The 11,011-nt window shown below is 49.3% G+C and overlaps 1 protein-coding gene across 2 annotated transcripts in view; it reads right to left on the reverse strand.

Moving 5' to 3' along the window:
• Positions 1 to 3,682: 3,682 nt before the first annotated feature.
• The window catches only part of CUNH3orf18 (chromosome unknown C3orf18 homolog), a 21,458-nt gene continuing 14,129 nt past the window's right edge, over positions 3,683 to 11,011 (reverse strand). Inside the window, exons 3-4 of one of the 2 annotated variants that reach the window (XM_019547477.1) lie at positions 9,060 to 9,189; positions 3,683 to 4,124 (exon numbers count right to left, since the gene is read on the reverse strand). In XM_019547477.1, coding sequence (XP_019403022.1) covers positions 4,044 to 4,124; positions 9,060 to 9,189 — 211 coding nt within the window. In that variant the 3' untranslated portion in view covers positions 3,683 to 4,043. The remainder of the gene's footprint in view (positions 4,125 to 9,059; positions 9,190 to 11,011) is intronic. The other variant, XM_019547476.1, reaches the window with a different exon arrangement.

Here is an 11,011-nt window from a genome sequence, read left to right on the forward strand (position 1 = left end):
AACCCGCAATATCTCCGGGGTATGCCTGTGCATATTATTAATATGTACCTTAGTAATATCACAGGGCAGACAACGTGTGTTGTATACCAGATGAATGGCAGGCAGATGCTTTGGCCTAAAGCAGGGGCATCAAACAAATAGCACACAAGCTGGATTTGGCCCACAAAGCCCCACCATCCATACCCTGCAGTGGTGCCCTTGGGTCTGATCAGACCCACACATGGTATGGGGCCAGTCTGCAGGTTAGGTGCAGGACACAACTCTCTCCCACTCCCCCAGCATACTTGTTCCAACAGTGGCTTCAGCCAGTCTGGGACCCACACTCTGTGCCCCGTAGATCCCAGAGTGGCTGGAACAGGCACTGCATGCTGTGCAGTATGGCTGAAGCAGCAGCTGCGCTGTGTATGGTGGCTGCCCCAGCTGGACTGTGCTGTATGTGGTACCCGCTCTGAGACATGCCACATGCGATACCCACTCCAGCCAGTCCAGGATGATGCACCCAGTGCTTTCAGACACCATGCAACATGAATCCTGGACTGGATCTGCAATGTGGCACAGTATTAGAGCCACTGGAGTGGGTACCGCAAGCAGTGCAGTTTAACCAGGGTTGCTATGTGTGCTGTCAGTGCAAGTCCCAGACCAGATGGAGCAGCCACCAGATCAGATATGTTCCTGAGGGGAAGAGGGCTGGAGAAGGGGTCTATGGGCCCCATCTGATCCATGGCCCAGCCCTGCCCCACTCCTCTGGTCAGCGGGGTCAGGTAAGGTTGACACCCCTGGCCTAGAGCTTGCAATTGCCTGAGTGGGGCAAGGATTTGGGTTCTGAGCATCTCACAGTGTGCTGCCTTTTTCCATAGTCATTTAAAATGCCATGTTTTTGATAATCATTCTTTCAAAATTGTTAGTTTTTTGCCCCATCACTCCAATTTTATTTAGTTTTGTTTTTTTTGAACTGCAGAATATTGTAGTCCTAAAAGCATCAAAGCTTCCTTGCAGCTGAAGCTGAAGTCTACCTGGGAGGACTCTGGTGCAGCTGCTGGCTACTACTCCTGACCTGACTGAAAATGATATTAGATCTCTGGTGGCTGCATGCTGTGATGTATCTGGTTCAGCTCTTCAAGTTATATAACTTGGAGTAGATTTTCTGAAGCCACGTGCACACTCTCCATTGAGGCCAGTGGAGCTAGGCCAAGTTACACCAGCTGATGCTCTAGCCCACTGTTTTCACACCCCCACCCCCAAGTCATCAGCAATCCCTTATTAGTGCTCTCACTCCAAGTAGCTTAGAGCTGAGGCGCTGGGTTGCCTTCTCATGATTCCAGTTGTGTTGTCTGGCTGTATGCTGAGGTCCTTTTCCAAGAGCAGCCAAAGACCCACAGGTGCAAACAGGATCCTCAAGTCCTCAAGCTTTTAACTATAAAGGGAAAATTGGGGAGGGAGGGGGGAAGGTCTGATCCCGCAATGCCTCAGTGAGGTGAGCAATGCTGGTAAGGATGGGTGAGATGTTTCTATAAGGACTTCTCACAAGACAGCACTATAGAAGTAGGCAGATAAGCAGGTCTTAGCACTTGCAAAAGGGGGCAAAATACAAACTAATAATTTGAGGGAGTGTAAACTGGCTGGCAGACTCCAACTGGTGCAGTTATGTTGAGAACCCAAATTGTTAGACCCTTTTCCAGCCCATGTCTCCTTGCACAATGATCCTTTCTAGGAACACATTCAAATTGTGGCTGCCACTGCAAAAAGTGAGCTTCTTACTCTGAGCCCTGGAGCAGGTTCTCTTCCTAGCTGAGCTCACAGATAAAATCCAGGTCTGGCTGACAAAGGCATGCATGCCAGAAAACCCAGTAGAGGATCAGTACCTGGACAGTGCTGATGCATCTATGCCAGCACTGCATATATGGAACAGCTGGATTTGGTGCATATACCCAGAGTAACCCAAAGGAACGCACTCGTTTGGAAATTTAAGTCTACCTCTTCCATGAATATATTAAATGGGACTTTTACCCAGCAGGTGGAAGGAGGCACAGAGGTCAGCATATGATGAATAGGTAGCTGCACACGTATTTTCTAGGCTTCCTCAGAGTCCCACTGCAGTTTCATAGCTGGGAAGGGAAAGAGAAGATGGGGTGATTGCCTTAAGATTTGGACATCTTGAAGAACATGGGTAAAGGGGTAATTAGCCTGGATAGAGTACAGTGTGGCTCATGCTCCCTCCAGTACCTAAACTAACTCATTTAGAGCTAGCTGGGGTTTCTTTGCACAGCCCTATCTTGTGCCAAATAGCTGTGCTTCAGAGATACGGTATTCCTCTACATGGACCTCTGTAAAACTATCGCAACACCATACATGGCCTGCCGCTCACTGCTGGCATTCCCCTACTGGCTGCTTGTCTAATTGCACTTCCTCTTGGTGACTGCCCGAATGCTTGCATATGAGATCACCCATTCTGTACTACCCAAAGCTAAGGTGTCCAAAGCAGCATAGCTGCATCATGATCCATGACACTGCTTCAGCCCGTAGGTTCTATCTTTGGCATTCTTCCCTTCTGGTATCAGCTGAAGGCACTGCAGCAGGAGAGGTGCTTCAGCATTAAAGATGAACTGAAGGACTGTTTTTGCCCACCAAGACCCAAGTCTGAACTTGCACTTCTGCATCAGTGGATGCAGTGCCATTTCTTAAAGTGGAGTATTCTGCTGGACACATGGCAGAGAGTTGCCTGCTTCAGTACCAGATGCAAAGAACCTTAAATGCAGCTTCTGGTGGGTACATAAATAATGCTTAGATTTTCAGTAACTACTGATGGAGGTGTATTAATGTTTAATTTTAAGCCTATGTACCTATATTTCTCCTCAAAAAAGGATTCTGTTTCCCCCTCAAGACTTGGCTTTGAAGGGGCTTTTCTCAGCCAAAGTAGAGGAGTGGATGGGATAATATCAGTATCCATTTTAATCATTCAGGCACTGTGGTGTTTCAGCATCAACACAGGCTTAGTAGGACAGGTTGAAGCCCAGGGCACTTGCAATGCACAGGGCAGCACCCAGGCTGCTGCAGTGCGGATTGGAGTGGTGCATTCAGCTACCACTGCTGTGGTGGCTATATTTGTGCCTGTCCAAAAATGTGAAATCTGCGGCAGCTGACCTACTGCCCCTTCCCCCCCAGTTGCCCTATGGTGCATCAATCAGTGTCTCAGCAAGAGGTGGTTTTGCAGGCAGATATAAGAGCTCTTGGCCTCTAGTAGCTGAACGGGTCCCCCTGCAGCCTTGCCGCATCACTGATTTAGGACATTGAACCATTTTCTCTTTTGACATTTAATCAATCAATTATTTTTCCAAAGCCTTCAGTTCACCTTTATAGCCAGTAAAGGCCAGGCTGAAAGTCTTTGACACCACCCTCTGTATATGTTTATGAACAACTCCCTTGGCCCAAGGGTGGTGCTAAAAGCAAGGGGGACAATCTTCACCCCTGGGGATAGTATTGCATGCTCATGGATGCTGTCTAGCAGGCTGCCCTAGCTCCCGGCTCAAGGGGACTCTGCCATCCCTCAAGCATCTCTGAAAGCTGCTGCCTCTGCAGGCCACTGGTGGGGAGATGCTAGTGTCATACTGCAGGACTCTTCCGGGGATGTTATGACACAAAGCCAATGGGAGAACCCTTCTGAACATATACACCCCTCCCCCCACCCCTGTATTCGGTTCAAATTAATTTGTTCAGAGACCAACTCATCTCTGAACATTTGCATCTCCATTAGCACACAACTTAGAGAGTGCCTACTGCCATCACCCCTGAGATCTGGGCATAGCAGTTCAGGACTTTCAAGGGGCAATGGATGCATCAACAACTGCTGCAGCCACCATCAAGTATTTGCTTCCTGAAGTGGGTTCAGTGCCCTGCACTTTCTCCCCAGGTGCAACACAAACCAATGGGGCAATCAGCTGGGCTCAGTGATGTCACCCATGCTTGTAGTAAGTTATTAATTGGTTGGTTCTTTGGCTATATCCTGTCCAATCTCAGCACAATCCCAAAGCAGGGGCCGGTATTGTTCATGCATTGATGGCATTAGCAACATCTGTAAACACAAGACGGCTGGGTCTCTGGAGGGCTCCTTGGTTTGTCAGAAGAATCTGCAAGGAAGCAGAGAAAGGTGGGATATGCTGCAAGGTATCATACATGGATTCATCCCCTCACAAGGGTCGTGCCAGGAGGGTAAAACATAAGGCCTATGGGCTGCATCTCGCCCACAGAGCCCCACCATCTGGGCCACCAGTGCTGCCCTTGGGTTTGATCAGACTCACAAGGGGCTCAGTGGATGCCAGTGGCATGGGGCCAGTTGCCTTCTTTTCCCTTCCCTCCCTTCCCATTCCCCATTCCTCTCCCCCAGCATTCTTGAACTAATGGCATATCTAGGAGCATGGCTTGGAACATGGATCCCGGAGTGGCTAGAATGGGCATCATGTGTGATGGTCTGACCAGAACAACAGCCACACTTCACATAGTGGACACTGTACCAGACATGGCACCCACTCTGGGACACATGCTGCATATGGTACCTACTCTAGCTGGTCTGGGACCCACACTGCACAGTGTTTGTAGGTGCAGTGTGCAGTGCAGGTCCCAGACTGGCTGGAGTAGGTACTATACGCGGCACAGTCCCAGGGGTGCTGGGGTGGGTACCACATGCAATGCAGTCCAAGTGGGGTGGCCACTACGCTTCATGGGGTGCATATTCTAGCTGCTCCAGGATTTGCCCATCACACAGCATGGGTCTTAGACTGGATGGAGCAATCACCAGATCAGGTATGCTGTGGGAGGGGGAGAGACAGGAGGAAGAAGAGGAGGAGAGGAGGCCTGTGGGCCTGATCTGGCTTGTGAAGAGGGCCTGTGCTACTCATTCAGCCCACAAGGCCAGACAAGTTTGACATCCCTGGGTTATACTGGTTAGAAAAACTGTGATTAACGAGTGTGACACTGTAACAGGGGGCAAGCTCAGGGCCAGATCTCATGCCGGACTGACCTATTTCTTTTGGGCAATCTGCCCAGATTTGTCTGTCACGACTTTGTTGTTTCCATAAACTGTTGGTATAATGCAGGAGACTGCCTGTTACTGCCCCGATACTACAGGCGGTATCTGTGGCTCTGTTCCTCCCCTATACTGCAGCCCAAGCCTCGCAGATGCCATCCACATGTTGTAACCATATCCCAGCCCCTAACTCTGGCCTCTCTCACTGGGCTCCACGTCCCTCACACACAGTTGTGGCTCCAACCCTCTGGGCTCCTTACCTATCACTAGGCTCCATGCCCCTTGCCAAACTCTGAGTTCCTTGTCCCCATTTGCTCTGGGCACCTTGCCCCCCTCTGGACTCCCTTCGGTCCTGCCGACCTCCTTGCCAGGTTACCCCACTAGGATGTGGGGGCTGGGGTTAAGGCACCCCTACCCACCTTTCACCAGGGTCATAACTGGCTTGGCATTCCCTGGGGGCTCACACACCACTAGGAGCCCTACCAAGCCACCCTTCCCTGACAGGGTACAGTTTTAGGTCATGCTGAGGACCAGGAGCTTCCAAACCATCCCCATAAGTTCCTGCCCTTATCTCCAAGGTTGTTTCTGCTGCAGCTCAACTAGGCAATATTTCTGCCTGGGCTGGTAGCAAGAGACTGCAGCCTTTATATTCTAGGTTCTCAAAATGGCTGCTGCCATCAAGCACCTGCTAGATGCCTGACCCAGCCCTAAAGTGGCAGGCACCAACAGTGTCCTGCCGCAGACACAAATATATATTTAGCCAGATATTGAAGTCACAGGAGCCATATCCTGGACCCTTGGATCTAGATCAGGGTTTGGGGAGCCAGAATGACCCAGTTTGGGTCTAAGGAGTGCAGGTACTAGGACCTGACCACCTCTGCTGTTTCTCCCTGTGTGAGGCTGTGGAACAATATAGTGCCTCCCTCCCACATAAGTCCAGGCACCCAGCTGCAGTGCAGAATAGGTAGAGCCCTGCTCCCCCATCCATCCTGAGGCTGACTGTTACCAAAACCACAGCTCTGCAGGCTGTATCCAAAGGCTTCACAGACCAGAGTCAGCCCACGGGCCATACTTTGCTGACCCCTGGTGTAGCTTATCCAGGCCTGCATGGATTAGCAACGTGTAATGCTTTCTATCTCCTGTACCCTTTGTGAGTCTTATTGCCTCACTTTATCGATCCTTTATGTAGAAGTTCATATGTACAGGACTGTCGCTTAAATGTTGCAAAACTAAAAGACTCTTCCCTCAGTGGTCCCATGGAATCAACTATGTGCAAAACTGCCTTCCATGTTGGATTGATTCCCTTGTTATTTTAAACAGTTAAAATAGCCATTCTCATTTCAACGGTAGCTGTGGGGCAAGAGACTCTATGGGGATCCAGAGAGTCCTTCTGGAGTGCCTCCATGGAGATCCAGGGAGTCCTACTAAATAGCAGAGATGCACTAGTCTGAGGCTGGATGGTTTGTGGTGATCTTCTCCATGTGTTACTTAGATGAGTCATTTTTATGCATCTTGGGTGCATCTATACAAGATGTTTACTGCAGTTGACCAATTAGCTCCACAGTAAATATCTCAATGTCTACACATATGCCCATATTAGGCCACAGGAAACTAATAAACTCTGCAGCAGGGTAGTACTATAAGTACTATTGTGCTGTGGAGACTTTTTGTGTGTGTGCAGCAGCGCACATGTAGACACTGATGTGGCTGGCTGGGGCATGAGGGCTTCAGTGCAGGGGCTGCTTGCTGGCTAGCCCCATGCTGGAGCACCCTTGTACCCCAGCCAACCCATATGCAGCACACTGAGTTGGGTTGTAGCAGCCCTGGGCTAGCAGGCTGATGCCCTGGGTCCCCTGCCAGCTGGGGCTGCTCTGACCTGGCTCAGTGTGCTGCAGTCCTGGGCACATGTTCAAATGGTATGCCTGGGAGCAATAAATGCCAATGCAACAGATGCCATTATTTGTTTCAAATTAATTACATGTGTAGATGCACCCCTTATGCATAATCCATGCATTTAATGTTTGCCCCTACACGCACTGCATGTAGTCAGAACTCCTCCTTTACATATTACTTTCTGATTCATGATAATCAAAATATTCAATACACAATCCTCTATGACTAAAAATCAACCCCAGCACATGTGGGCATGTGCATACAAGCCCACACCCACCCACAAACTGTACTACAACCAAAAGTAAGTTATGCAAGAGTCTAAAGTCATCTAAAATGAACACAAGTCTTCTTTGCCTTACCCTCCATCCCTTGTAGCTCCCAAGTTGAGCCAGGTCTGAACAGACACCCCATGTTTTGGGGGAAGTGAGTTGGTACCTGAATCAAGACTTTGGGCCAGTTCTCATCCTTGGCCTTTATTCATGCACTGGTGCCACCAAAACCCTGCATCTAAAGTCTCCATGAATTGAATCAAGTTTTCTAGTTCATCTCTGTCTCTACCCTGTGTTTATCCCTGTTAATTCTTGAAGAAGGATTTACCATGGCAACTCTCTGAAGGAGAAGAAAGAACAGCAAACATCACTACTGTTTACTTGATAGCTCTAGGGTTTCCCACCTGCACAACAACAGTTTACTGCTACATCTCACAGTTGTGCTTCAATGGGTGAAGGGAGAAAGTTGCCTTGAGAAAAAGCCTTTGGCATTACAACTTGTTTGTATTTCCTGTTTCTTTCAAATCTGCTACAGATGAGTTAAAAATATTAAGTGAAATGTATGTGCATGAAAACTGACAGGCCTACAAAGTAACTCCCTGCCCCCAAGAAAAAGGTTCACAGGGAAGAGCGCCACAGGCTGCATGGAGCACTTGAGGAAGATGTAAGAAAGGAGCAATGTCTGCTCTACAGAGGAGCTGCAATCACCTTGTTGGCTGGGAGACATACCTGTTCCAGCTGTCCCTGCAGGCTCTGCATTTTAGAAGAACTCTTTTCCACAAAGAAAACAGAAAATGCTGTGAAACTTGCCAAAGGCCATACGAGGAAGCCCCCTTCCCACTTCTTCCACCTCCTGGTGCGCTTGGCAGACTGGCATGGAGCTCTCTGAAGGCTGCTAGGACTACACCAGCAGAAACAGAACAGAACTGACAAACCCACTTGGGTCTAAGCACTTTATTAACTAGTTAGTGGATTTGTCAGTGAGGTTGCACGTCACAGCCACTCAGAGCTTCATGGCAGCCAGGACGGTACAACTCATGTCTTGTGGATACAAATCCACAAACCCTTCTCACTTGAGCAAAAGATGAAACTTACTTCCCTTTCTTCTGTCTAGGCCACATTGGCCCCAGTACTCAGCTGGTCTAGAGACATGGACCCTAGCTAGCCAAGTTGAGACACAAGTTATCATAGTTCTTCAATTCAAGCTTTGATCTTGTGCCCTTTGGAGCTAGTGCCAAGAAAAAACAGCTATGGTAATAAATACATTGAAGACTGCTCCTCCCACAACAAGGCCTGTGCTAAGATATGCTTGTACCACAGCTGACTTGTGGACAAAGAATGGGGTTAGGTTCCTTATGTGTAGTTTATAAATAGTTAGGTCCTTTGGTGTGAGCCAAATATGCCACCCTCATGCATTTGGGGATCTCTGTCTGTTAACACCCCCCCCATCCAAGGTCAACTCTATCCAATAACCTCCTCAGACCTTTTGGCATCTCCAGAAACGAGCTATAGTAAACCTATCCAGTAAACTGCTGAAACCTCCAGTAAACTGCTGAAACCTCCCAGCCTCCTAGCAGACAAGATTCTGCGTAATTTTCTCCCACCGCTACCCAGTAATGACAGGCACTTGCCCCATTGACCCTCCAAGCTGCTCACACCTCCCAACTTCAAGGGAGTCACATGGGTTAGAGAAGCCCACCCAAGCTCCTGCATGGCCTGATCAACACAGCCTCACAGAAAGGGCATTATCCTACAGTAAATACAATGCATGTGCCAGTCATGAGAACAGAACCACCACTCATCGCTGCACAGACTGGAGAAGAGAAGAGCCACATGACTGTAGACAATGTACAATGTCTTCTGTAGACAATGCCTGCCTTGCTCTGTGAGGCCTGCAAAGATGCAGCATCTCGCCCGTGCTCCAGTAGCTCTTGCTCCAGCTCATCCTGTTCTTCTGTGGGGTCAAAGTTGTACATGGGCATGAGTTGGTGCCGCAGCTTCTCTAACCTGCCAGAGGAAGAAGGGCAAAGGGTTGCATGAAAATCAGCTGCTAAACGGAGAAAGAGATGGAAACCCCAGCCCAGCCTAGGTGAGCCTCTCCCCATTCCACCCTTCCGCTGAGCAGCTGCGTGCAGGCTGGGTGTCCACAGCTGCATGTGAACCCAAGGGAGCTTTTGTTCAGTACTGTCTCATGCTATTAGGAAGCAAAGGGATTCTGCTATAACTACAACTCACTGGGAGGGTAAGAATCTACTCCTGTTATTAACTAACAGTTGCGTTGCAAGCTGAAGCAGAAAATGCCTATTCTGAAGTCCCAAGGTTCAATAACCATTAATATCTGGTGGGGATAACTGTTATATATGTACCAGTGGCCTCTACAGGGAATTGATACAGGACAGGCTTCACTTGGGAAGGCGCAGCTGGGAGTGAGCCATCACATACTGGCTAACCATGTTGTCCCTCCCCTCCACAATCATGACTAGCCCTGCTGAACGAATTACACTTTCAGCTCAAGTGGGCAAGGGCTGTACTTCAGGTCTGGATTCAGTCTTTGCAGAGAGGACCTGGGGTATCAGTTGGATCTAAAGAGACTTTGTTGCTCTTTGTGGTATCCAGACTGTCTTAAGCTGTGTTGCTGGATATCACCACAAAGGGTTGCCCTGCATCCTGGCCTGGATCACATAGCAATGGAAGTGACTGCTATCCTCAGACATGCATGTGTGCTTGTGCTGGAGTCCTTGCCTGTGACCGTGGCTGCAGTTTATGAGTGTGACTGTGCTGGGTGGAATGGATTACAGAGCTGTTCCTGGCAGAGCAACCGCAAATATCCCTCTTGGCAAACACTCGGATGACACATTTTCAGCACACCCTCCTCCTGCTTCCAAATGGGCTTTGCCAACTAAGTTATCAGCTCTGGCAATTTTATGTTTACAGGCCAAATGCTTCAGCCTCCAAATTTTAGATTTAGAGACCAGCTTGGAAATTTCACAGTTGGCAGAAATATATCAGGCAGGTTTGTGTACAGCCCAGTACCGCCAACAGCAGTCAGCAAGAGCAGTGCTGCCCACAACAGATACAAACTAAGTGCCCATCCATTAAAAAGGGCAGAGGAATCTAGAAGAAGAATCTTTCCCTGTATTCTTCCCACATCTCTATTTCCAGCAGTGAGTTTAGTAGGAAAACTAGCCAGTAAGTCTCAGGCTAGGAAGCTTAATGCCTGTGCAAAATAGGATTCTCCTGGGAATAGCAGAGTGCAACCTGCCATCCGTCACTCCTTCCAGGACTACATAGACAAGTAGGGGGTGTTAGACTAGACTCCCCACACTTGCCATACTGAGCCGAAGCTTTGAAGAGCTGGAGTTTGGCAGACATAGGGCATGCTACTGTGACTGCAGTGGAAAACGGAGACACCTGAGCCAGCACTGAACTATAAGGGTGCACCAATAAAGATTTTTTTTGGCTGATACCAATGGCTGATTATTAATCAGCCATATCGGCTGATTCTGATCTGATATGCAGCACAGCCAGCTGGAGAGCAGCGTCCAGCCAATAAGTCTGTGGGAGGGAAGGGGTGGAGGGTAGGGCAGGGGCATATTAAGGCTCCCTTGGGAAGGGAGGAAGTGGGACTGGGACAGGGGCATGCGCTGCCAAGGCAGGGCAGTGAATGTGCCCCCACTGGTAGTGGAGCAGAGCTTTAGGCAGCTTGTCCAAGGAGTATGGCAGGGAGGGGGTTCACCCCCAGGAGAGGCTGTGCTCACCCCTGTGGGGGGCGTGGGGGGCATGTGGCCCCTCTGGATTTCTGCGTGGGGTGAGGACAAGCTGCCTGCTG

This window comes from Crocodylus porosus, unplaced genomic scaffold (genome assembly GCF_001723895.1).
Source record: "Crocodylus porosus isolate Cpor-Errol unplaced genomic scaffold, CroPor_comp1, whole genome shotgun sequence".
Taxonomy (NCBI): domain Eukaryota; kingdom Metazoa; phylum Chordata; order Crocodylia; family Crocodylidae; genus Crocodylus; species Crocodylus porosus.